The following is a 27,661-nucleotide window of genomic DNA, read 5'->3' as shown; positions in this document are numbered from 1 at the left end:
GCAGAACTTGCTTATCTTAGTTCAAGCTAGCTGTCTGAAACCTCTTCCTAACTGTCTGAGGCCTCTTTGTTTCTGTAGCTCCCACTCTTCTGGCAGATTTCTGTTAGCAGGCTAGAATTCTAAAATGGGGCAGTCCTTTGAAAAAGAGAAGTTAAAAAAATATGTATCCTAAAATCATTTAAGAAATCTTTCCTCGGGGCCAGGCGGTGGCGCTAGAGGTAAGGTGCCTGCCTTGCCTGCGCTAGCCTAGGACGGACCGTGGTTCGATCCCCCGGTGTCCCATATGGTCCCCCAAGCCAGGAGCGACTTCTGAGCGCATAGCCAGGAGTAACCCCTGAGCGTCACCGGGTGTGGCCCAAAAACCAAAAAAAAAAAAACAACAAAGAAATCTTTCCTCATCAATATATGTAGAACTGAAGAGTTAGGGCATTGATTTAGATAATGCTTTGACTTAGGGAGTTATGGCTGGCTAACTTCTAGACCACTAAAACTTTGCCCATAGCAAAGTAAGATTGCTGGTTAGGTGTGTTCACTAGCTTAATTTATTTTTTTGGCTTAACATTTTTAATTTCCTTTAGAAACTTTTCCTGGGGCTGGAACAATAGGTCAGTGAGTAGGGTTCTTGTCCTCTATGCTGCTGACCTTGATTCGATCCTTGGCATCCTATAGAATCTCCTGAGCCCCACCAGGAATGACTCCTGAGAAACACCATCCCCCCAAAAAAAACAAACAACTTTTTACTTTGCATTCACAACTTGATTGTTAGGTGCAAGATGCCTAACTTTTAGTCTGTTGGTAAACCCTCCTCACTAAAGCTTAATTATTTCTTTTTTGTTTGTTTGTTTGTTTTTGGGTCACAACCAGTAGCACTCAGAGGCCACTCTTGGCTCTATGCTCAGAAGTGCTTCTGGCAGGCTTGGGGACCATATGGGATGCTGGGTCCTCCTGCATGCAAGGCAAATACCCTACCTCATGCTATCTCTCTGGCCCCAATTATTTCTTTTTTGTTTGTTTGTTTTTGGGTCACACCTGGCAGCGCTCAAGGGTTACTCCTGGCTATGCATTTAGACATCGTTCCTGCTAGGCATGGGGGACCATATGGGATGCGGGTATTCGAACCACCAACTGTCCTGGATTGTGTGCAACGCCCTACTGCTGTGCTTTCTCTTTGGCTCCAAGTTTGTTTGTTTTGTTTGGCCATGTTCATGTTACTCCTGGCTCTGCAAACTCAGAAATTGCTTCTGGCAGACTCAGAAAACAATATGGGATGCCGGGGTTCGAACCCTGGTTGGCCGAGTGCAAGGCAAATGTCCTGCTTGCTCTCTATGTTATTGCTCTGGCCCCAAGCTTAATCATTTGTAACTTTTGTCTTGTTGTTTTCAGTTTCTTCTTTTTTGTTTTGGACCACACCTGGTAGCCCTTTTGGGCTTACTCCTAGCTAGGAATAGTGGTTCAGGAGTCACTCTTGGTGGTGCTGAGGGGACCATATGTGGTGCTTAGGATCAAACCCTGGGTAGTCATATGAAAGGCAAGTGCCCTACTCTTCTGTTATTGCTTCTGCCCCTAATTTCTTCTTCTTCTTCTTTTTTTTTTTTTGTTTGTTTTGAATTTTTTTTTTTTTTTTGGTTTTTGGGCCACACCCTGTGACGCTCAGGGGTTACTCCTGGCTATGCGCTCAGAAGTTGCTCCTGGCTTCTTGGGGGACCATATGGGACGCCGGGGGATCGAACCGCGGTCCATCCTAGGCTAGCGCAGGCAAGGCAGGCACCTTACCTCCAGCGCCATCGCCCGGCCCCTTGTTTTGATTTTTGGGTCACACCTGGAAGTGCTCAGGGGTTACTCCTGGCTCTACGCTTAGAAATTGCTCCTGGCAGGCTCAGGGGACCATATGGGATGCCAGAATTGGAACCACCATCCTTCTGCATGCAAGGCAAACACACTACCTCCATGCTATCTCTCCAGCCCCAATTTCTTCTTTTTGTGTGTATGTATGTGGGGGAATTATACCTGGTGGCATTCAGGGGTTACTATTGGTATTGGCTCAGAAATTACTCTTGGCAAGCTCGGGGGATCATATGGGATGCAGGGATTGAACCCAGGTCAGCTGTATGCAAAGCAAATGTCCTATCTGTTTTGCTATTGCTCTGATTTTGTTTTCGTTTTTGTTTCTTTGGGGACCGTACCCAGTGGTACTTGGGTTACTCCTGGCTCTGCACTCAGAAATCACTACTGGCAGGCTCGGGGGGACCATATGGGATGCTGGGGATTGAACCTGGGTTGGCCACATGCAAGGCAAATGCCCTACTGCTGTGCTATTGCTCTGGCCCCATTTCTAACTTTTTTTTTTTGGCTTTTGGGCCACACCCAGTAATACTCAGTGGTTACTCCTGGCTATGAGCTCAGAAATTGCTCCTGGCTTGGGGGCTAATATGGGACGCTGTGGGATCAAACTGTGGTCCGTCCTAGGTTAGCGTGTGCAAGGCAAAGGCCCTACCACTTGCACCACTGCTCTGGTTCCCCCATTTCTAATTTTTGATTGAAAGGAGGAGACCTGCAATTCTTCTTTCAGTTGAACAATGTATTTTTGTTCTTGTTGTTTGTTGTTTTTTTGTGTTTTGGGTCACACCGGCAGCACTCAGGGGATCCTACTGGCAGGCTTGGGATGCCGGGATTTGAACCACCACCATCCTTCTGCATGCAAAGCAAACACTAAACCTCCATGCTATCTCTCTGGCCTCACATAATGTATTTTTTTAAAAGCAATTTGAAGTAAAGTATTTTTGTATAATTGGCAATGATTTATTCTCTCTTTTTTCTGTTCCTCCTTCGTTTCCTTAGTTGTGGGCCCATATCTTGAAGTGCTAGGAGACACCAGCAGTGGTGGGAAAGATAGGTGTTTTATTTTTTTCCTTTTTTTCTTTTTTCAGACCCCCCCCCCCAAGATAGGTGTTTTATGTTGCCAGGAATGAACTTAGGGGGGTTGGCTTATAAGGCCAGAAGGCCAGATCTCCAGCCCTTTGAGTGAACTCCCTGGCCTTTTCTTTATTTTTTAATTTTATTGAATCATTATGAATTACAAAATTATTCATGATTGTTTCAGGTATACAAGTTCCAATACCAGTTCCTTAATCAGTGTCTACTTCCCTTCACCATTTATCTCCAATTTTTCTCCTGTCTCCAGCTTGCCCCTGTGACTGCACTTTTGTCTTTTTCTTTTCCTGATTAGGCATGAAGGTTTATAATACTGCTATTGAGAGGGTATTATACATATCACTTTACCTCCTTTGAACACCTAGACCTTGTTCAGATTGATTGCTTTCATTGTCATAGTGGTCATTTCCCTGATCTATTCCCACCTCCCTCCAAGGTGGCAAGCTTCTTACTCAGAACCACTTATTATTATTATTATTATTAATTAATTAATTTATTTATTTATTTATTTTGGTTTTTGAGCCACACCTGGTTACACTCAGGGGTTACTCCTGGCCATGCGCTCAGAAATCGTTCCTGGCTTGGGGGACCATATGGTTCATCGGGGGACCGAACCATGGTCTTTCCTAGGCTAGCACGTGCAAAGCAGATGCCACCACTTGTGCCACCACTCCAGCCCAAGGACTACTTCTGCTCTTTGTTTCTATTGTCTTTGATCATTTTTTTCCTACTTTGTTTCTTTCTATCAGGTACATGAGTGAGGTCATTCTATGTCTGTCTCTCTTCTCTCTCTGCTTCTGACTCATTTCACTCAACACGATACTCCAAAACCATCCATGTATCAACAAATTGCATGGCTTTATCTTTTTCTATTGTATATCCTTTTTATCAAAATTGAATTGATTGACGTTCAGGGGTCACTCCTGGCTCTGCACTCAGAAGTTGCCCCAGGCAGGCTGGGGACCATATGGGATGTCAGGAATCAAACCGGGCTGGCTGCATGCGAGGCAAATGCCCTACCGCTATGCTATCTTCCGCCCCTGTTTTTTTTTTCCATTTTTATTATAACACTGCGATATGCAAGTTATTTATAATGCAGTTGTTTCAGGCATTAAATGTTCGAACACGGGGCCGGAGAGATAGCATGGAGGTAAAGCGTTTGCCTTTCATGCAGGAGGTCATCGGTTCAAATCCCGGCGTCCCATATGGTCCCCCGTGCCTGCCAGGAGCAATTTCTGAGCCTGGAGCCAGGAATAACCCCTGAGCACTGCCTGGTGTGACCCAAAAACCAAAAAAAAAAAAAAAAAAAAAAAAATGTTCGAACACTTATAACACCACCGCTGTAACATTTCTCCCATCTCCCACACCCCACCTTAGCTTGCCTCTTTCATATTGTTTACTATAACAAAGCTAAATGGAGTTATAAAAACTTAGATCAATAGGGGTCAGTTTGTAATAATTGTTATCTCTCAGTGGTGTTACTAAGGACTTACTGGCCTGTGGTTGGTGTTAGTTGACCTTCTGTTATTTAGGCTCACTGAGCTTAGTAGTCTTCATTAACTCTGTTACGTTTTTGCTCTGCTGACTCTACTATGAAATTTTGAGGTGTTGTGTGGCCATACAGTCCAGTATCAAAAGATTTTTTATTTTTATGTTGGGGCCACACCCAGTGGTGCTCAGCGGTTACTCCTGGCTCTGCTCAGAAATCACTCCTGGCATGCTTGGGGACCATATGGGATGCTGGGAACCCAGGTCTGTTGTGGTTGGCCTTGTGCAAGACAAATGCCCTACCGCTGTGCTCTCTCCAGCCTGGATCAAAAGATCTTGATCAAATTTGGTGGCTTGGCAGTTTGATAAGGGCCGATTGTAGACCTTTTCTCTAGAATGCTATTGGGTTTGGCTGTGACCTGCTGTGCAGTCAGGCAGAACGGGAAATCTGCCTTTCCAAGAAGGCCCCAGAGTTGTCAGTCCAGACTAGATAATAATCTGTGACGATCATTTTCTTTTGGAGTTTAGTAAGAGGAGCTGGGTTTTTCTGCCAGGAAGATGCCTAGCCCTATTTCTTGTTTTTTTTGGTTTTTTTTTTGTTTTGTTTTGTTTTTTTTTTTTTGTTTTTTTGGGCCACACCCGGCGGTGCTCAGGGGTTACTCCTGGCTGTCTGCTCAGAAATACCTCCTGGCAGGCACGGGGACCACGGGACACCGGGATTCGAACCAACCACTTTTTTGGTCCTGGATCGGCTGTTTGCAAGGCAAACGCCACTGTACTATCTCTCTGGGCCCCTCTTGTTGGTTTTTTTATTGTTTGTTTGTTGTTTTTTTTTTTTTTGTCAGGGGGCCACACCCATTTGATGCTCAGGGGTTACTTCTGGCTAAGCGCTCAGAAATTGCCCCTGGCTTAGGGGGACCAAATGGGACACGGGGTGGAGGGGTCAAACCATGATCCTTCCTTGGGTAGCGCTTGCAAGGCAGACACCTTACCTCTAGTGCCACCTCACTGGCCCCTGTTTTTGTTTTGTTTTTAAGATATATCTTGTGGCCTGTGATGGTGTGGTTCTCTCTATTTTTCCGAATTCTTTTTTTTTTTTTTTTTTTTTTTTTGGTTTTTGGGCCACACCCGGTAACGCTCAGGGGTTACTCCTGGCTATGCGCTCAGAAGTCGCTCCTGGCTTGGGGGACCATATGGGACGCCGGGGGATCGAACCGCGGTCCGTCTCCTAGGCTAGCGCAGGTAAGGCAGGCACCTTACCTCCAGCGCCACCGCCCGGCCCCTATTTTTCCGAATTCTTACATAGTCCTCAATGATGTATAGAATCGCCTAAAATATGATGTAGGAGTTAAGGCACTTCCCTGGTATTTGGCCAGCCCCAGTTTGATCCTGGGCACCATATATGGTCTGGTGATCATCTGAGCACCATAGTAGCTTTTGAGCATTGCTAGGTATGGCACAAAAACCCTTTCCTCTACAAAAGGACTGTATTCACCAGTGATAGATATTCATATTGCCACCCCCCCAATTGCCTTTTGTTTGTTTTTGTATCACTCCTGGTGGTGCTCCTGGCTCTGTGCTCAGAAATTGCTCCTGGCAGGTTTGGGGGACCATATGAGATGCTTGGAATAGAACCGGGGTCTTTTCCTGTGTTGGCCTTGTGCAAGGGAAACGCCCTACCACTGTGTTATTGCTCCAGCCCCACATTTAGGGTTTTTTTTGTTTTTGTTTTTGTTTTTTTTTTGTTTTTTTCGGACCACACCTTTTTGATGCTCAGGGGTTACTCCTGGCTAAGCGCTCAGAAATTGCCCCTTGGGGGCTTGGGGGGACCATATGGGACACGGGGTGAAGGGGTCAAACCGAGGTCCTTCCTTGGGTAGCGCTTGCAAGGCAGACACCTTACCTCTAGTGCCACCTCGCTGGCCCCTAATTCTTTATTTTGTGACCATATGCAGCTGTGATCAAAATTTACTTTCAGCTCTGTGCTCATAGGAACCATATAGAGTGCAGGGATTGAACAAGCACCTTACCCACTATACTGTCTCCAGTCCTTTTGTTTGCTTTTTGTTTTTGGGCCACACCTGGTAGTGCTCAGGTTTACTCAAGGGAGAGCTGGTTTTGGAGGAGCTATGGGATGCTGGGGGTCAAACTCAGGTACAGGCATGCAAGTTAAGTGCCCTGTCCATTGTACTATCACTCTGACCTGTATTAAATATGTTCATCACTGGAGAGTCTCATTTGTCTTATTTGGGGGGGGGGGGATCACATCCTGCAATACTCAGGAGGTATTCCTGGCTCTATGCTCAGAAATCGCTCCTGGCAGGCTCGGGACCATATGGGACGCTGGGATTCCAACCATCGACCTTCTGCCTGAGAGGCTCCTTACCTCCATGCTGTCTCTCCAGCCCCTATTTTTTTTTTTTTAATTTTTATTGTGATCATAATGGCTTACATATCTTTCACAGTAGTATTTTAGGTACATATTAACATTGAATCAAGGGAATACCCATCACCAAATTTGTCCTCCCCCCATCCCAGTTCCCTTTCTGTAACCCATATACCCCATTATCACCCCCAGGCTGCTAGAGTAGGTGGATCCCTCTTTGTCTAGCTTACTACTAGTGGTCATATATTTGTTTGGTCCTGGTATCCTCCCTTGTTTCCCCCTCTATTTAAGAGGCAGAGCTAGGTAAATCCAGTTATGTGGTTTTGTTTGAAGGAAAGAAAAGCAATAGGAAAAAAAAAGAAAAGAAAAGCAATAGGGGTACAAAATAAGAAAAGATAAAAAAAATAAATTAAAAAAAAAGAAGTCAAATACTTTGAAAATGGGCAGAGACCTTCTAGAGGCTTTCAACCTCACTTTGAGAGAGGACATGAAAAAGGTAATTGAAACATCACAACAATACAGAAAGAAATATCAAATTAAATATCCAGTGAGCACTACAGCAATAAAGACAAGCACCACACAATAGTCTCGGTTCTGAAATCAAATCATGCCAGAGTGCAAAAAGAAAGAGAAAGATAAGATGAAATAAAATAAAATTGGATATATCAACTTCAATATCTAAACCAGAATAAAGACGTCAAAAAAATTGATCAATCAATAAAAAAATGTGTGGAAAGATGATTATTTTGTGTGGTTTTTTTCTTTTTCCCCCTGCATAGGTACATTAAGTATTAGTATTGGGGATATTATAGAGGGAATTCTGTTGGCCTAGTTACAGGGTTTCTTCACCCCTGAAGTATACTGTCATGGGATTAACTGTAGACTCCTTGCATGATCATTTACTCTCCCCTCGGTGCTTTTGTGGTGTATGGAAGACTTCTGCTTCGTCTTGGATGGTAAAATCAGACCTCTGTATCTAGAGATCTTGGTGACTGTGCAGCTCAAGGAATGGAGCTTATGATGGAGTCTTTGTGGTTCTAGTTCTGCTTCTTCAGTGTCATTTTAATCCATCTTCTGTAATTGGTGGTCTTGGTCATTATGTTGCTCCTAGGATGGAGCCTGGGATTAAGTCTTTCGTTATGTTTCCGGAAGACCCATTCAGTTGCAGTTGCAGTTGGACTTGGAGATCTTGTTTGTTAAACAGATTGTAGATCAAAAGTTAGGCTAGAGCTTTTCTTTGCTGCTGTTGTTGTTGTTGTTGGTCCCGGGATGCGTACTGTCGCGTCCTGGTTGTAACAACCAGTCATCTGTATATAGCGATCTTGGCTTTTGATCAGGTCAAAGGGTTACATGTTTTCTGATTTTGTCTTATCGTTGGCTGATGAGGAAGGACAACTTTCTCTTAGATCAAGTTGTTCCCATTTCCTCGTTGTCAGGTTATAAATTTAGAACTGGTGCATGTTGGCATCAGAGCAGCATTATGAATGCCCTGGAGGGGATTTGGTTCCTGGAGCTGTTGTGGAGAACTCTGTCATTTCTATGTCTGGGATCCAGGAGTCAAGGCTGGATGGCCGGTGTCTAGTTTCCTGGAGTCTAAGTTGGTTCCACATGACATACAGGGTGGGAGATGTCCCTGTGTTGTAAAGAAGTATGAGTTCTTATCCCTAGTAGATAAGAGCTTGTTTTTTTTTTTATTTTGATTTTGATCATAGTGGCTTATATATCTTTCACATTAGTATTTTAGGTACATATTAACATTGAATCATTGGAATTCTCATCACTCCCTTGTTGGTTTACAAACATTTCTTTTGTATTTCAGACACTGTTTCCTTGCTGGTAATAAATACAAAGATTTTTTGTTATTTTTTTTCCTATGTTGTCTTTAAGTAGATATTTTTAGTTTTGAGAAGTATGCAGGTTTTATGTTTATTATCTCTGTTTCTAGGATGTTTTATTTCTTTTGTTTTGGAGCTACACCCAGTGACATTTAGGGGTTGCTCCTTGCTCTGCTCTCAGAAATGGCTCCTGCCACTGTGCTACCACCGCGGTCCTTCCTTGGCTAGCTCTTTGCAAGGCAGACACCTTACCTCTAGCGCCACCTCTACGGCCCCGTTTCTAGGACTTTTTTTAAAAAAAAATCTTTCCTACCAATTGATCTTTTTCTTGGGGGAGTGAAGGGGAACACACAGCTGGCAGTGCTTAGGGTTACTCTTGACTCAGTGTTTGAGGAGCATCTGAGAACCATGAGATGTTAGGAATTGAATTTTGGTCTTTTGCATGCCCTTAGAGCAGGGGTCTCAAACTCACTCCGGCGGGCTGTTTGCGGCCCTCCGTACATTTTGTGGCCCTGCCCTAGAGGAATCTTTTTTTGTTTTGTTTTGTTTTAGTTGTTGGGTCACACACCCCCAATGTTCAAGGCTTACTATTGACTTTGCACTCAAGGATCACCCCGACTTTGCCTCCCTCAGCCCCCAGGTAAATTGAGTTTGAGACCCCTGCCTTAGAGTGTATTTACTAGTCCTCCAAAATAAAACTTTTGCAGTTCTGTCTTCTGTTTGATGTTTTCTCATCTCTGCTCTCAAATAGTCTTGAGTCTTATTGGCTTCTTGTTAGCTCCCATGATTTCTTTTTAGTTTCTTGATAATCCTCCATATTTTGTCCTTATCAGAGAGGTTATACAGCTGGCTGATACTGGTTGGGTCTTCAGAGCTGCCATCTTTGGCTCACTAAGTGTGGTGGAATTATGCATTACTTTCCGGTGTGACCCTAGTGCTCTGGAGGTGTTTATTGAGTCTTGTGGTATGCTTATTTCCAGCCACTGACCTGGGTGCAGAAATGGTGCTTCAGAGTCACAAAGAGGATCCCCACTGCTGCGCTATCTACCTCAGTTTCTTGGGACTCTGTGGCTGAAAGACCCCCTCTCCTCATCCTGGCACTTCTCTTCCTTTTGGGACACTGGCCTAGGTGTGGAAATAGTACTTCTCAGTTACATAGAGAACCCTGCTGCCAGTCTTGTCTTGCTTCAGTTTGGGACCGTGTGGGGCATTCTTTATTTAACTTTGCGTTCGTTGGATTTTACTCTGGGTAAATAAAAGGATCATAGTCTCCTAAGTACAGTAATCAAGGTGGTTTTGTAACAGCGCTTAACTGGAATATTTTCATATTCTTTAGCTGAAGAGGAGGCAAATGAAGAAGATGTATTGGGAGATGAAACAGAGGTGAGTTAGAGTACATAGTTAGTCACTAGCCTGGCTATGTCCCACTGCCTTTGTCACATTGTTTAATTTCAATCTTAGAGGGCTTACATACAAACTCAGAGATAGTACAGAGGGTAAGGCACTTGCATGTGACTGTACCCACAATAACAGTTGAAATCCTGGATCCAGAAATGGCTTCCTTAGCAGTGTAAAGTGTGACCCTCAGCACAGAGCCAGGTGTGGTCCCTGATCGTAGAGTGAGTAGCCCCTGAGCAAGTGGCCTCTGAGCACGGCCGAGTATGCTGTCCACCCCCCTCAAAAAATAAAGACTGGTTTATTTTGAAGATCTCATATTCCATAGGCGAGTGAATACTTCTGACTTATGTTAACCATCTTGTTCCATTTGATTTTAGGAAGAAGAACCAAAGCCCTTAGAACTCCCAGTTAAAGAGGAAGAACCCTCTGAAAAAACACCTGATGTGTAACTATCTTTTTTATAATTTGAGTATAGATAGTTCTGGGTTTCTCCCTGCCCCGTTCTCTTTGTTGCTATTGTGATAGTGTTTGATGATGAGGGTTGCACTTTAGTCATGTTGCTGAGGATCACAATTGCGGAATTGGGATGATGTGGGTAATCGAACTCCCTGGACACGGGCCCCTGAGCACTGCTGGTTACAGTGCCAAGACTCAAAAGCACTTGAATGACTCAGCTAAGAATTTTGCCGGAGTGATAACACAGCGGTAGGGCATTTCACTTGCACATGGCCAACCCAGTAAGAACCCAGGTTCAATTCCTGGCATCCCTTATGGTCCCCTGAGCCTGCCAGGAGTGATTTCTGAGTGCAGAGCCAGGAATAACCCCTGAGCACCAAAAACCAAAAAAAAAAAAAAAAAGAAGAAGAATTTTCAGGAATTGTACTGAGCCTGCTGAACATCACTGGGGTTACTCTTAACCAAAATAAAGTAATTTTTAAAAAGTCAGTCTTGGGGCCGAAGAGATAGCATGGAGGTGGGGCATTTGTCTTGCAATCAGAAGGTTGGTGGTTCGAATCCCCGCATCCCAAGTGGTCCCCCTAGCCTGCCAGGAGTGATTTCTGAGCGTAGAATTAGGAGTAATCCCTGAGCGTTGCCGGGTGTGACCCAACCCCCCCCCCAAATAAATAAAGTCTTTTAAACATTTTCTTCATAATTAAATTTTTTAGCTATACAGGTAATATAGGTACTAGTTAAGAAAAAAAATGCATAATAGGGGACATAGATAGAGTGGGTGGGGCACTTACCTTACATGTAGTCATCCCAGGTTTGAATTGCAGCACTGCCCCTAAATACTTGTCAGGTGTGATGCCCAATCAAAAAATAAAAATAAGGGGCCGGAGAGGTAGCATGGAGGTAAGGTGTTTGCCTTTCATGCAGAAAAACGATGGTTTGAGTCCCGGCATCCCATATGGTCCCCTGTGCCGGCCAGGGGCGATTTCTGAGCATAGAGCCAGGAGTAACCCTTGAGCGCTGCTGGGTATGACCCAAAAACCAAAAAATAAAAATAATAAAAACTATGATAATTGGCTTGTGTGGGTTAAAAATTAATCTTGTAGTTTAAAAACTGTAGTAGTTCATTATCTTTAGTATATGGAAAATATGTGATTCTTTTGTTTAAAAGGCTTTAGATTTATTAATATATTTCCAAGCAAGAAAGTAAAAAGCATATGCGGATATGCTTTTGCTATTTTTTGGAAGGCAGGGTGGTTTGGCTATACCTGGTGGTGCTCAGAGATTGCTCCTGTTTGGCTCTTACTCAGGAATCACTCTTGGTAGCCTTAGGGAACTATATGGAATGCCATATAGTGCCCAAGCACCCCGCCCACTATAGTTATCTTTCTCACCCTTGATTGTGCATTGTAGAGGGATTGTAGTTAAACTAATATATGTACAGAATGGTTCTAGGTTCCTGCAGTATGTATTTTGTTGTTGTTGTTTTGTTTTGGTTTTTTTGGGCCACACCCTGGTTACTCCTGACTATGCACTCAGAAATCGCTCCTGGCAGCTATTTCTGAGCAGACAGCCAGGAGTAACCCCTGAGCACCGCCGGGTGTGGATATGGAACACTGGGGATCGAATCAAGGTCTATGCTGGATTGGCCAGGTGCAAGGCAAATGCCCTACCACTGTGCTATTGCTCTGGTCCCATATAGAATTTTTTCTTTTTTTTTTTTTTTTCTTTTTTTTTTTTGGTTTTTGGGCCACACCCGTTTGATGCTCAGGGGTTACTCCTGGCTATGCGCTCAGAAATCGTCCCTGGCTTGGGGGTACCTTATGGGATGCTGGGGAATCGAACCGTGGTCCGTCCTATGCTAGCGCTTGCAAGGCAGACACCTTACCTCTAGCGCCACGACCCATGTAGAATATTTTGTATGTGACTTTAAAATGAGACATTTCAGTCAAGAGAAGGAAGTCATCATGAAATCCAAGGTGTGGTGTGTGTAAATACTGCTTGAACTTAATTGTGCCTAAAATAGTTGGAATAGCACAAGGAAGCTTTCTAGTTCCTTTTCTACCAGGAGGTGTACTGCAATGATAATTGTGCTTTGAGATGCGGATGTGGAGGAAGTCAGGGGACCATCTGAGATGCTGGGGGCTGAACCCTGGCCAGCTGCATGCAAAGCAGATGCCCTATCTACTGTGCTATCTCTTCAGTTCTGAGAAGACTACTTAATGGCATTGGGCTTCATTGTCCTTTTTCAGACAATGGGTTGGAGAAAAATGACCAGGGAGCATGAAGTATTTTGAAATATCTTTAAAAGTTCAAATGTTCTTTTTTTTTTTTTTTTTTTTTTAAATTTTTATTTTTAATTATGAGAACAAGGGTGCAAAGTAAGAGGACAAGGTAAAGTTACAGTGGAAGGACAATCACCCATAACATAATTCTCAGAAGTCCCCTTGCTGATATATTAACTTTGAAATTTCAGCCAAAGAACATTAAGATAAATAACACAGAATCCATGTACAATTACTTTGTCCCTCAAGTCCCCAGATTGTAATACATTATAATATTTCTTAACAGTACACAAGGCAATCTAAAGCCATAAAACTTACGTAACTCCTTAAACATTACAGGCATAGTATTTTCTTACATTTCCATATACATGCATATTAGCTTAAGTTAACCTCAAATTTTAAGTGAGTTCTTTTTAAGGATTAGAGTTAAAGGAGCACAGTAAGAATGGTGTTAGAGTGGCAATTGTTGTTTGCATAGGCTCACCAAAATATGAGGAACATGGAAAGAAATAACCTTGGCCTAAGTACAAAGAGACCAGACCCCTGAAGTTTCCTGGCACAAGACCAAGTCTAGGCTCCAAGCAAGCTAGATCGTCCAATCCAATACATTGTCTGTAGTGCCAACACACTTTTATTTTTCACACAGTCTCTGTTGTTGGTATCATGTTTCTGTATTAAAGATCCTGGAATCTGCATATCTTACATTGAAGTCAGGACGTGGAGCATCCTCTCCTTTCACCTCACAATCAAAGGGCAATGCAGGGAGCCCTGTCCTGTAAGCCGGTCGTTGTTGTTGTTAAGTCTTCTCAGTGTTAAGGGAAGTCTCTTTTGAGCAGGTCGAAGTCTGAGCAGTGTAGGTCTTCCATGGTAGAGGATTGCTTCCAAGTGATGTTATAGACCAGCCTGGATGTTTCGTGGATGGCTTTCCTGGTTCAGGGGAGAATGGAATATGCCCTTTCTTCTGACGTCTGTGCCAGGTCGTTATGTCAATGTTCAGGGTGTAAGGTCCCTTTGCACTACAAGGTTTGTGTGTTCTAATCTCTATTAGATAGGATCTTATTTGTATTTATACTATTTTCCCATTTTAATGTGCCTATGCAAATAAGAAGCAATGCCACATGGTGTTATTGGCGCGTATGGGGGCCATAAGAACAATTACAATGATTCCATTGACATGATTCAATCATAAGCATTAAACTGGGGGACTCTTCCACCAAAATTCCTTGTTAAACAGCTCAAAAAGAGAACATAAAAAGTGGTTAGAATCATCACTATATAAGACAACATTTAGTAAGAATTATAGCTGTCAGAGAAAAAACACAAAATATTCTAAAGAAATACGTGTCCATTTTATGTATCTTGAAACAGTTTGGGGTTGTCATACACAATGCACAGCTTTGGACTGTGATTACGATTCTACACTACTGAAGTTAAAAAGAGAAAACTAGATTAGTGATGTTTGAGAAGGGGTTAGAGAGTTAAGGAGTGAAAAAGAGCTTTGTAGGGGTGTGGGAAAGGGGAGAATACAAAATAAACATTCTGTGTACGGAAAACATAACATAAGAATAAGGGATATTCTGAATACATGAAATACATGAAGTACGCGCGGGGGCGTAAGCCCCCGCGCGGTTCTGTAGTTTTTGGATGCCTAGGGAGGAATTTCTCACCCCCTCCCCCCAAGGCCCGATTAACCAGGCGTGGCCCTGAAGACCCGCCTGGTGTAGGGGGAATCATGCTCTCCTGGACAAAGTGGTCAGCCCAGGGTCCTATGGCTAGCTGTCCTGCCCAGAGCCCCCATCATACCAGTCAAAAGCCCACGAAATCCTGGCATGTGGAGTGTTCTGGTCCCAGCCGAGCCTCTGTGGTTTTTGGATGCCTAGGAAGGATTTCTCACCCCCTCCCCCCAGGGCCCGATTAACCAGGCGTGGCCCTGAAGACCCGCCTGGTGTGGGGGAATCTTGTTCCCCTGGACTAAGTGGTCAGCCCAGGGGTCCTATGGCTAGCTGTCCTGCCCAGAGCCCCCAACATACCAGGCAAACACACCAAGAAATCCTGGCATTCGGAGTGTTCTGGGCCCAGCCAAGGCTCTGCAGTTTTTGGATGCCTAGGGAGGAATTTCTCACCCCCTCCCCCCAAGGCCCGATTAACCAGGCGTGGCCCTGAAGACCCGCCTGGTGTGGGGGGAATCATGCTCTCCTGGACAAAGTGGTCAGCCCAGGGTCCTATGGCTAGCTGTCCTGCCCAGAGCCCCCATCATACCAGTCAAAAGCCCACGAAATCCTGGCATGTGGAGTGTTCTGGTCCCAGCCGAGCCTCTGTGGTTTTTGGATGCCTAGGAAGGATTTCTCACCCCCTCCCCCCAGGGCCCGATTAACCAGGCGTGGCCCTGAAGACCCGCCTGGTGTGGGGGAATCTTGTTCCCCTGGACTAAGTGGTCAGCCCAGGGGTCCTATGGCTAGCTGTCCTGCCCAGAGCCCCCAACATACCAGGCAAACACACCAAGAAATCCTGGCATTCGGAGTGTTCTGGGCCCAGCCAAGGCTCTGCAGTTTTTGGATGCCTAGGGAGGAATTTCTCACCCCCTCCCCCCAAGGCCCGATTAACCAGGCGTGGCCCTGAAGACCCGCCTGGTGTGGGGGGAATCATGCTCTCCTGGACAAAGTGGTCAGCCCAGGGTCCTATGGCTAGCTGTCCTGCCCAGAGCCCCCATCATACCAGTCAAAAGCCCACGAAATCCTGGCATGTGGAGTGTTCTGGTCCCAGCCGAGCCTCTGTGGTTTTTGGATGCCTAGGAAGGATTTCTCACCCCCTCCCCCCAGGGCCCGATTAACCAGGCGTGGCCCTGAAGACCCGCCTGGTGTGGGGGAATCTTGTTCCCCTGGACTAAGTGGTCAGCCCAGGGGTCCTATGGCTAGCTGTCCTGCCCAGAGCCCCCAACATACCAGGCAAACACACCAAGAAATCCTGGCATTCGGAGTGTTCTGGGCCCAGCCAAGGCTCTGCAGTTTTTGGATGCCTAGGGAGGAATTTCTCACCCCCTCCCCCCAAGGCCCGATTAACCAGGCGTGGCCCTGAAGACCCGCCTGGTGTGGGGGGAATCATGCTCTCCTGGACAAAGTGGTCAGCCCAGGGTCCTATGGCTAGCTGTCCTGCCCAGAGCCCCCATCATACCAGTCAAAAGCCCACGAAATCCTGGCATGTGGAGTGTTCTGGTCCCAGCCGAGCCTCTGTGGTTTTTGGATGCCTAGGAAGGATTTCTCACCCCCTCCCCCCAGGGCCCGATTAACCAGGCGTGGCCCTGAAGACCCGCCTGGTGTGGGGGAATCTTGTTCCCCTGGACTAAGTGGTCAGCCCAGGGGTCCTATGGCTAGCTGTCCTGCCCAGAGCCCCCAACATACCAGGCAAACACACCAAGAAATCCTGGCATTCGGAGTGTTCTGGGCCCAGCCAAGGCTCTGCAGTTTTTGGATGCCTAGGGAGGAATTTCTCACCCCCTCCCCCCAAGGCCCGATTAACCAGGCGTGGCCCTGAAGACCCGCCTGGTGTGGGGGGAATCATGCTCTCCTGGACAAAGTGGTCAGCCCAGGGTCCTATGGCTAGCTGTCCTGCCCAGAGCCCCCATCATACCAGTCAAAAGCCCACGAAATCCTGGCATGTGGAGTGTTCTGGTCCCAGCCGAGCCTCTGTGGTTTTTGGATGCCTAGGAAGGATTTCTCACCCCCTCCCCCCAGGGCCCGATTAACCAGGCGTGGCCCTGAAGACCCGCCTGGTGTGGGGGAATCTTGTTCCCCTGGACTAAGTGGTCAGCCCAGGGGTCCTATGGCTAGCTGTCCTGCCCAGAGCCCCCAACATACCAGGCAAACACACCAAGAAATCCTGGCATTCGGAGTGTTCTGGGCCCAGCCAAGGCTCTGCAGTTTTTGGATGCCTAGGGAGGAATTTCTCACCCCCTCCCCCCAAGGCCCGATTAACCAGGCGTGGCCCTGAAGACCCGCCTGGTGTGGGGGGAATCATGCTCTCCTGGACAAAGTGGTCAGCCCAGGGTCCTATGGCTAGCTGTCCTGCCCAGAGCCCCCATCATACCAGTCAAAAGCCCACGAAATCCTGGCATGTGGAGTGTTCTGGTCCCAGCCGAGCCTCTGTGGTTTTTGGATGCCTAGGAAGGATTTCTCACCCCCTCCCCCCAGGGCCCGATTAACCAGGCGTGGCCCTGAAGACCCGCCTGGTGTGGGGGAATCTTGTTCCCCTGGACTAAGTGGTCAGCCCAGGGGTCCTATGGCTAGCTGTCCTGCCCAGAGCCCCCAACATACCAGGCAAACACACCAAGAAATCCTGGCATTCGGAGTGTTCTGGGCCCAGCCAAGGCTCTGCAGTTTTTGGATGCCTAGGGAGGAATTTCTCACCCCCTCCCCCCAAGGCCCGATTAACCAGGCGTGGCCCTGAAGACCCGCCTGGTGTGGGGGGAATCATGCTCTCCTGGACAAAGTGGTCAGCCCAGGGTCCTATGGCTAGCTGTCCTGCCCAGAGCCCCCATCATACCAGTCAAAAGCCCACGAAATCCTGGCATGTGGAGTGTTCTGGTCCCAGCCGAGCCTCTGTGGTTTTTGGATGCCTAGGAAGGATTTCTCACCCCCTCCCCCCAGGGCCCGATTAACCAGGCGTGGCCCTGAAGACCCGCCTGGTGTGGGGGAATCTTGTTCCCCTGGACTAAGTGGTCAGCCCAGGGGTCCTATGGCTAGCTGTCCTGCCCAGAGCCCCCAACATACCAGGCAAACACACCAAGAAATCCTGGCATTCGGAGTGTTCTGGGCCCAGCCAAGGCTCTGCAGTTTTTGGATGCCTAGGGAGGAATTTCTCACCCCCTCCCCCCAAGGCCCGATTAACCAGGCGTGGCCCTGAAGACCCGCCTGGTGTGGGGGGAATCATGCTCTCCTGGACAAAGTGGTCAGCCCAGGGTCCTATGGCTAGCTGTCCTGCCCAGAGCCCCCATCATACCAGTCAAAAGCCCACGAAATCCTGGCATGTGGAGTGTTCTGGTCCCAGCCGAGCCTCTGTGGTTTTTGGATGCCTAGGAAGGATTTCTCACCCCCTCCCCCCAGGGCCCGATTAACCAGGCGTGGCCCTGAAGACCCGCCTGGTGTGGGGGAATCTTGTTCCCCTGGACTAAGTGGTCAGCCCAGGGGTCCTATGGCTAGCTGTCCTGCCCAGAGCCCCCAACATACCAGGCAAAAGTTCAAATGTTCTGACATAGTTTTTAACTTCTTTGAGTAATTGAAAGGAGATCCCCTTACTTCATTATTGACTTGAAGTTCTGTGCTTCTAGTTTGATTTTTAATTTTCCTCAGCACAATTAATGTTGTAGGACTTAGTTATGGTCAGCAGGGGGCACCCACTGCTTGTCTGTTCGTTTTTGAAGGAACCTTTGACAAAAGGGAGGAGGAGAGTTAAGTTCCTGTTTTAGAATTGCTTCCTCTGAAAATACCATTAAACCATTACTACCTTTCAAGGCATCAAATGGGGAAAGTGTCCGGAATATTGGAACAAAAGCTGCCCATGTCTCTAAACGAGGGACCTTAATGAGACTGGTTATGACCCACAGTTTTATGGGAGTTGTTTGGTGGAAGGTTAATGCCCTTCCATTTATCCTGGATACTTCCGAACTTTGACTCCCGCCCCTATGTTCCCCACTCCTTTGTTTTTTTGTTTTTTTCTTAAACCTTTGACTAGTAACTAACAATGTTTTTCTAATTCAAACTCTTCTTAGCCTTTTTTCATACCCTCTTTCGCATTTTTATTTGTTCCACTTTATTTCAACTGAAGCTATACTCCAGTGAAAAACTGAGAGATTTGTTAAAAGAACCCAGAAATTATAGAACACTCAGTAGTTGCGATCAAAATTGAGAAATTAAGGACCGGAGAGATAGCATAACGGCGGCGTTTGCCTTGCAAACAGCCGTCTCAGGACCTAAGGTGGTTGGTTCGAATCCCGGCATCCTATATGGTCCCCTGTGCCTGCCAGGAGCTATTTCTGAGCAGATAGCCAGGAGTAACCCCTGAGCACCGCTGGGTGTGGCCCCCCCCCAAAGTTTTTTTTTGAGAAATTATATCCTATTTAAATAAGGGTTAGAGCAATAATTATTAATTCACAAATAAATTTCAGGTTCCTAAAAAGCGAAATGTTTTCTGGTGTCCTATATTTAGCTCAGTGTATTTAACCAGATTTCTTTGTTGATTACTTTCTTAAGCCTTATTTACTCTGTAATAACAAACTTACTAATGACAATTCAAGGAACTGAAATAAAAATGGTTTTGCACCAAGGATGGGTTACAGATATATGGGGCAAAAGACATGATTAAAGTAAATTCTTAGTTCTAAGGGTTGATTTTAGATGATCTTTTTTCTGATTTTTAAATTTTCTTTTTCTAGGGCAGCAGAGAAGAAAGTGGTGAAAATTACATCTGAAATACCACAGACTGAGGTTGGTGTTTTATTCCTTAATAAGATTATAGTCTCTTTATTTTTTTCTCTTTTTCGTTTTGTTTTGCTTTTGCCACACCCAGCTGTACAAAGTGCTTACTCGTCCTGACTTTGCTCAGAGATCTTTCCTGGTGGGGACTGTGTAGTATTAGGGATCAAAGCTGGGTCATCTACATGCAAAGAGTTACCTTATCTCTCTGTACTAACTCTCCAAATCTGTATTGATCTTTTTCTTTCACCTTATTCTTGGATATTTTACTCTAAAGCATAAATCAGTATTGACAGATTCTAGTATTTATACAGTTTCTCACCAGTTACACTTAAGAAAATATTTTGACTAAGATAGTGGAAGTTACCTATGAAAACCTACATTTTAATGTGTCTATTACTGAGTTTTTAGTGGGTACCAACTTTCTTTAATATGTTTACAATTCAGGATTAGCGTTTGAGATAATCATTCTTTAGAAGAACTGAAAAATAGTAAGGGAAGATGTTATTCTTACTTGCTAGCTGTTGAAATTTTTCTGGATTCTGTCTCATGAATCTCACAATGGGGTTCTGTGCTCTTTTTTGTTGTTGTTGTTACTATTAAAGTAGCAATGGCATAGGACAACCCTGCTTCCCTGTTTCTAACTGAAATAGTACCACTAGTGTTGGAACCAAACTGTTCCTTTGATCCCTTTTCAAAGGTCAACCAAACAAAGCTTTGTCTTCTTTGACTTCTTACAGAATGTGGGTTTTATTTTATTCCTTTCCTTTTGTTTTTGAGTACATGAATGCAAAATAGTTTTTGTGTTTGCTTTCAGGATAGAACCCTTGAACTAAACCTAAGGATGGATATAGTGATTTCTTCTAGAATTATCAGTATTTTCAGTGTAGACAAGAAATTACTCATAGTGTTCTAAAGCTATATCCTCTTAAATGATATAAAACAAAAATTGAAATGTTCTCTCTCCTTCCTTTTGTCTATTCCATAGAGAATGCAGAAGAGAGCTGAACGATTTAATGTACCTGTGAGTTTGGAAAGTAAGAAAGCTGCCCGAGCAGCTAGGTGAGTCTTGAATCTGTAATAGTGACAGAATAAAGGTGTATATATGTAGTGAGTAGGGAGCTGATGAGCCTTTATTTTTATAATTGTTTTATTTAGAAGTCTCACTGAAGACATTTCACATTTATTTGGCTATATGGAGAACACCTCTTCTGATTTGGATATAGTAGCTATAGGCTGTTCTTTTTGTTTATTAATAGGTAAATGTTAGAAACTGGCTGTTAATAAGCTTTCCTTTTAGTTGATTCTCTGAGCTCTTTGTGAGAAGAAAGTAAACTGAACCTCTTTCATGGGGTTGTTAGAATTAGCTAATGATTGCAAAGCTGAGATCACAAGCAAGAAGTGCCATATGTACACTTGACATGAAGACAGACACCAGGAGTGTGAACAGCTTCCTCAAATTTAGTTTGTTTTTCTTTCTACAGATTTGGAATTTCTTCAGTTTCATCAAAAGGTATGAGCACAGAAATTCTTTTGAGAAAATTACGTTTATACTCTTCTGGAACAACAGGGTTTCTTTAAGATAACTTTGGTTGCTTGAGAAACATTTTAGAGCTTTGTCTTTAGGTAAAACTATATAGGTGAGCCTTCTGGACAAGTTAGAGAAGGCCTTGAAAATGTAAGAGAGTAGAAGAAAATACCTTTTGTTGGACATCTTCAGAAAAGTATTTAGTTCCTTTCTTGTTGTCTCAAATCAACATCTTATTCCTGTGTACCTGTTGAGTGTTATGCTGCCTACTATGAGTGATACAGTTGAAGAATATCTTTTAAACTAAGCAGTCTATTTTAGGCACTTACAAGGGAATAATCACAGGTACTTATCCATAGGGATTACCATTGCATTATTTTTAGTAAACAGTAATAGGAAACAGTATAATAATCAATAGACATTTAGCTAAGTGAATATATACATATATATAAATTGTTAACACTTTTGCTGGGATTTTGACTCGTATAAATTTTGTTTGTTTGGTTTTGGTTTTGGGACCATACCTGGCAGTTCTCGGGGATTATTACTGGCAGAGTGGAGGGACCATATGGGATGCTGGTGATCAAACCTAGATTGGCTATGTGCAAGGCAAATGCCTTACTGCTGTTCTATTCTTCCAGCCCCTGCATAAAATATTTTTATTGCTATAGAATTTCTACAACGAATTTTTAAATTTTTTTTCCTAGGGTTTTTTTTTTTTTGGTCACACCGAACAATGTTCAAGGGTTACTCCTGGCTTTGAATTCAGGGATCACTCCTGGTAGTGCTTGGGAAACATAGGAGATGCCAGGAATTGAACCTGGGTCAGTTGTGTGTATGGCCAGGGCCTTAACCTTTGTACTATAGCTCTGGCCCACAAAATGTTGGATTTTGTGTATTGTATTTGTTTCTGTAAGAAAGTAGCATAGTGGTAGGGCGTTTATCTTGCAAGTGCTGACCCAGGACCAACAGTGGTTCGAATCTCAGCATCCCATATGATCCCCCATGCCTACCACAAGCAATTTCTGAGCAGAGAGCCAGGAGTAACTCCTGAGCACCGCTGAGTGTGGCCCAAAAACCAAAAAAAAAAAAAAAAAAAAAGGTATTTCTCTGTTCTTGAATTAAAAAAAAAATTTTTTTTTTTTGCTTTTTTTTTGGGGGGGTCACCTCCAACTGTGCTCATGTTGTACAACTGGCTTTGCACTCACGAAGCACTCCTGGTGGACTTGAGGAACCATGTGAGATGCTGGGGATCAAACCAGGTCATACCCAGCAGCGCTCAGGGGTTACTCCTGGCTCTACATTCAGAAATTGCTCCTGGCAGGCTTGGGGGACCATATGAAATGCTGGGATTCGAACCACCATCCTTCTGCATGCAAGGCAAATGCCCTACGTCTGTGCTTTCTCTGGCCCTATATGATTTTGAGTAAAAATTAAAATGCCTAATCATTTGTAGCAAGTGATTTGAGGTATACACATTAAATTTGTATCTAAATGTTTGCTATGGCATGGTAGGGGACTAATTACAAAATTAAGATTGTTAGACTGAGAATGTGGTCCAGCTTTTGAGCACATGCCTTGCTTCATTAGGTCATATGCATTGCCCCCTGTCCCCCTTTTGGGTTTGGGGGAGCATACCCAACAGTGCTCAGGTCTTACTCCTGACTGCATTCAGGGATCTCTCCCACCATGCTCGGGACCATATGAGGTTCTGGAGATCGAACTTGACTCAGTTGCACGTGCCGTGAAAGGTCTTACCCATAATACTATCTCTTTGCCCTTATTTTATTTTTTATATTTTATTTTTATTTTTTTATTTTTTGAGGAGTTATGCTTAGGCTTACTCTTGGCTCTGTGATCAGTGGTCAGTCCTGGGATACCGAATGTAGTGTTGGGAATCATGTAAAGGTTTTTTATTGGTTCATTGTTGTTTGTTTGGTTTTTGGTCCACACCTGATGATGTACAGGGATTACTTCTAGGTCTGCACTCAGGAACCATTCTTGGCTGAGCCTGGGAGACTATTTGGGATTCCAGGGATTGAACCTGGGCTTTCCATGTGCAAGGCAAGCTAGCGCCTTTACTTGTTGAACTTGCTCTGGCCCTGAGGATTATTTGGTTTTAATTTACATTCCTTAATTAATGTCTTGTGGTATTGAGTGAGCGTCTGTTCATATATCTGTTGGTCTTACCTATATCTTTAGAGAAATATCTAGCGAGAGAGATAAGATAGTAATGCCTGGTTCACAAATGATCTGAGTTTGATCCCCAGCATCACATATTAGCATTCCTGGAGAGCTCCCTGAGCACAGAGCCAAGAGTATGTCCTAAACACTGCTGTGTGTGGCCCCCAAAACATAGGGGCAGAATACAATACAGGAATTGGTATGCTTTTCTTTTGCTTTTCCTATCTAATCCCATTCTGATCCCTGGTACTACATTTGATTCCTTGTGCATTGCTGGTTGGTTTTTGGGCCACACCCAGTGACGCTCAGACTTCACTCCTGGCTATGCGCTCAGAAATTGCTCCTGGCTTGGGGACCATATAGGACACCTAGGACACCGGGGATCGAACCGAGGACCATTCTGGGTCAGTTGCGTGCAAGTCAAACGCCCTACCTCTGCACTATTGCTCCAGCCCCTAACTTGGTTGATTTTTGTTGTTGTTGTGCAATAGCTTTTAATTGTTTTGTTTTGGTTTGGTTTGGTTTTTGGCCCACACCCAGTGGCGCTCAGGGGTTACTCCTGGCTCTGCGCTCAGGAATCACTCCTGGCCGGCTGAGGGGGGGTGGCATATGGGATGCTGGGAATCGAACCCAGGTTAGTCCTGGGTCAGCATTGTGCAAGGCAAGCACCCTACCACTGTGCTATCACTCTGGCCTCCTTAGTTTTTTTTTTTTTGTTGTTGTTGTTATTGTTTGTTTTTCAGCTACACCCAGTAATGCTCAGGGGTTATTCCTGGCTATGCGCTCAGAAATTACTCCTGTCTCGGTGGACCGTGTAGGACACCGGGAATCGAACGCAGGTCCATCTTGGGTCAGCTACGTGTACTATCGCTTTGGCCCCAGCTTTTAGTTTTAAGTCCTTTTCGTCTGTGTGACTTTTTTTTTTATTTATGGTTAGTAGAAGCACTCTCTGGTGCTCAGAACCTATTCTTAGCTTTGTTCTAAAAATGCAGAAATAGCTGGAGAGAGCACGGCAGTAGGGCGTTTGCTTTGCACAATTTGTTCGATTTCTGAAATTCTATGTGGTCCCCCAAGCCTTCCAGGAATGATTTCTGAACGCAGAGCAATGAGTAATCCCTGAACACCGCTTGGTGAGGCCCAAAAACCCAAAAGTGAATAAATAAATAAAAATTTAAAAAGCAGAACCTGTCTGTGTGGAGAATAAAGCTAGTGTCAGTTGCTTGCAAGACAAGCATTTTACCTCCTGTACTCAGGGGGTACCTTCTGTACCCCCCTCTGGCTGTTTGTTTTTGTTTGTTTTCTGCTTGTGCTTTATGTGTCAAGCCCCCAAATGGTAGATTTGTGATTTATGGGCAATATATTTAGGAATCCAAGTTTATGTTTTCACATTATTCCCAGCACCACTTACTAAAGAGAAACAACCTTTTCTCCTTAAGTATTCTTATCTCCTTTGTCAAATAACTTTATATGTTTGGTTTTATTTCTGGCTCTTTTCTGTTTTACTTTCTTCTTGTTTCTTTTTATGTTAATGCTATGTTTTAATCACTATAGCTTTATAGTTTTAAGTACAAAAAGTATGATACCTTCTGCTTTATATTCCTTAGGATTTCTTTGTTTATTTGGGAGTTTTATGGTTCCATAAATTTTAAGAGCTTTGGGCCAGGGAAATAGCTTCAAGGATTGGATCATGACCTGGCATACACAGGGTTCTTGGATTAGGAGTAGATCCCTAAAACTGTTTGTCCTCAAGTGTCCTTCAGGATAGGTATAGCTTAAGTGACCCCCAGCATTGCTAAGGCAAACAGACAAAAAGGAGACATTATATATTAGGAGTAGTATTTATTTTTCTTTTTCTTTGTTTTTCCTGCTTTCATAAAAACTGTTGGAATTGGAGAGGCATAAAGGTACAGGCACTTGCACAGAGTTGACCCTGTTTCCATCTCTGGCACTCATGTAGTTTTCCAAACATCAGGGATCGATGTTGTGGCCTCACCTAGCGTTGCTCAGTGCTTATTTCTGGTTAATTCACTCAAGGATCACTCCTGGCTGGCTTAGGGGCTATAGGTGTTGCTATAGGGGCAATAGCCCCTAAGGTCAGTATATGCAAGGTCATTATGTGCAAGGCAAGCTCCTTACTGCTGTATTGCCTCTCCAGCTTTTAATGTACTGTTGTATTTGCTTTACTGATATTTTATTAAAAACCTTTAGGGGCCGGAGCAATAGTATAGCAGGGGGTGCCGCTCACCTTGCACAGGGCCAACCTGGGTTCAGTCCTCTGCATTAGAGTCCACCAAGAGTTATCCCTGTGTGCGAGCCAGAGCCAGAAGTAAGCCCTGAGCACCACCTGGTGTGACCCCTTTTACAATGCCAGCACAGTCAGTGGGATGGGTAGCTTTAGTGATAGTACAACTAATAGAGTGTTTCCTTGCATGTGGCCAACCCAGGTTTTATCCCTGGCACCCCAGATGTTCCCAAGCAAAAAACCAGAATTAAGCCCTGAGTACACTGCAAAATCAAACAGCATAATTTGGTTGTTTGTTTTTGTTTTGGGGCCACATCAAGCAGGGATTACTCCTGGCTCTACTCTCAGAAATTATTCCTGGCAGTCTTGGGGGGCCATATGGGATGCTGGGGATCGAACCCGGGTCAGCCACATACAAGGAGAATGCCCTATGTGCTGTGCTATCGCTCCAGCCCCAAGAGCAGAATTTTTATAGGAACTAGGGAGATACTATAAGGGTTGATGAGCTTGCATCTATAGTCATTAGAGAATTTATTATTAGGAGAGTACTGGCCTTGTGAAATGGTCTTAGGCATATTTCCTTCTATTTAACGTTGTTGGAAGAGCTGAAGTGGTATTATTCTTTCATTTCTTATTTAGTTTTTGGTTTTTGGGCCATACCTGTTGATTCTCAGGGGTTACTACTGGCTCTGTACTCAGGAATTGCTCCTGGATGACTCATATAAGTCACTGGGGACATTTGGGATCAACCCAGGTCAGCCACGTGCAAGACAAACGCCCTTCCCACTATATTCTTTCTGGTGCCTTTACTCTTTATTTAGTGTTTGATAAAATTCTCTATTGACTCCATTTAGACTCGTGTTTTTCTTTGTTGGAAGAGTTTTATTACTGATTAATTATCTTACCAATAATTGATCTATTCAGCTTTTCAGTTGTGTATAGTTACTCTTTTGGTTCACACCTGATAATGCTCAGAGCTTGCTCCTGGCTCTGTTCAGAGTACTATAAGGGATGCCAGAGATTGAACCTAGTCAGTTATATGCAAGGCAAGCAGCATATTACTAGACTGTTGCTCCAACCATTTATATAGTTCTTATTAGCTTCTTTTTTTGGTTTTTGGGTCACACTTGGACACCTGGCAGCGCTCAGGGGTCACTCATGGCTCTACACTCAGAAATCGCTCCTGGCAAGCTCAGTACCATATGGGATGCCGGGATTCGAACCACCATCCTTCTGCACGCAAGGCATATATATATGCCTTACCTCCATGCTATCTCTCTGGCCCCTCTTTTTTTTTTTTTTTTTTTGGTTTTTGGTTTTTGGGCCACGCCCAGCTGTGCTCAGGGGTTGCTCCTGGCTATCTGTTCAGAAATAGCTCCTGGCAGGCACCGGGGACCATAGGGGACACTGGGATTCGAACCAACCATCTTAGGTCCTGCATCGGCTGCTTGCAGGGCAAACACCGCTGTGCTGTATCTCCGGCCCCTCTCTTAATAACTTCTTATAATCCAATGAATTTCTATTATATCAGTTGTAATATTTCCTCCTTTACAATTTTGTTTATTTGGATCCTTTTTGTTTTTCATTAATTGATCTAATGATTTGCTGATTTTTTTCTTTGTCCTGAAATTTTTGTTTTGTTTTGTTTTGAGCTGGTGGTGTTCAGAGATTTCTCTTGGCTCTGCACTCAGGAATCACTTCTGGCAGCTGGAGGAAATAGCACAGCGGTAGGGCGTTTGCTGTGCATGTAGCCAATCCAGGACAGATGGTGGTGGTTCAAATACCAGCATCAGCATTCCATATGGTTCCTCTGCCTGCCAGAAGCAATTTCTTTTTTTTTTTTTTTTTTTTTTTTGGTTTTTGGGCCACACCCATTTGACGCTCAGGGGTTACTCCTGGCTATGCACTCAGAAATCGCCCCTGGCTTGGGGGGACCATATGGGACACCGGGGGATCGAACCGTGGTCCTTCCTTGGCACCGCTTGCAAGGCAGACACCTTACCTCTAGCGCCACCTTCCCGGCCCCCAGAAGCAATTTCTGAGCTCAGAACTAGGAGTAATCTCTGAGCACCACTGGATGTGACCCCAAAACAAAACAAAAAGGAATCACTTTTGGCTGTGCTGGGGGAATCATATGGGCTGGTGGGGATAGAATCCAGGTCAGCCTTGTGCACCCTCCTCTCTATACTATTGCTCTGTTCCCTGTTTTAAAATTTTGAATTCATTTTTCTTCTTGGTTTGGGGGCTACACTCTGGTGCTTAGGGCTTATTCCTGGCTTCAACTTAGGGGTCATTCCTGGTGGAACTCAGAGAACCATATAGGATGCCAGGGAATCAAACCTGGATTGACTGCCTGTAAGGCAAGTGCTCTACCTCTATGCTATTGCTTTAGCCCTCTTTTTTCTTGGGCTTTTTACTTTGTTTGTTTCGGTCAGATCCAGTGGTCCTCAGGACTTCTGACTCTTTT

At 44.6% G+C, this 27,661-nt stretch overlaps 2 protein-coding genes across 2 annotated transcripts in view; both read left to right on the top strand.

The window, feature by feature from the left end:
- The window catches only part of DNAJC14 (DnaJ heat shock protein family (Hsp40) member C14), a 1,080,043-nt gene that overhangs the window by 36,120 nt on the left and 1,016,262 nt on the right, over window positions 1-27,661 (top strand). The window lies entirely within an intron of this gene.
- Window positions 1-27,661, top strand: part of SARNP (SAP domain containing ribonucleoprotein) — a 75,577-nt gene that overhangs the window by 9,541 nt on the left and 38,375 nt on the right. Inside the window, exons 3-7 of the mRNA XM_049784090.1 lie at window positions 9,977-10,023; window positions 10,416-10,483; window positions 19,201-19,252; window positions 20,229-20,302; window positions 20,725-20,753. Coding sequence (XP_049640047.1) covers window positions 9,977-10,023; window positions 10,416-10,483; window positions 19,201-19,252; window positions 20,229-20,302; window positions 20,725-20,753 — 270 coding nt within the window. The remainder of the gene's footprint in view (window positions 1-9,976; window positions 10,024-10,415; window positions 10,484-19,200; window positions 19,253-20,228; window positions 20,303-20,724; window positions 20,754-27,661) is intronic.

Source organism: Suncus etruscus, chromosome 11, assembly GCF_024139225.1.
Source record: "Suncus etruscus isolate mSunEtr1 chromosome 11, mSunEtr1.pri.cur, whole genome shotgun sequence".
In the NCBI taxonomy this organism is placed as follows: Eukaryota; Metazoa; Chordata; class Mammalia; order Eulipotyphla; family Soricidae; genus Suncus; species Suncus etruscus.
The sequence above is the reverse complement of the archived record's forward strand: the minus strand, read 5'-3'. Positions and strand labels throughout refer to the sequence as shown.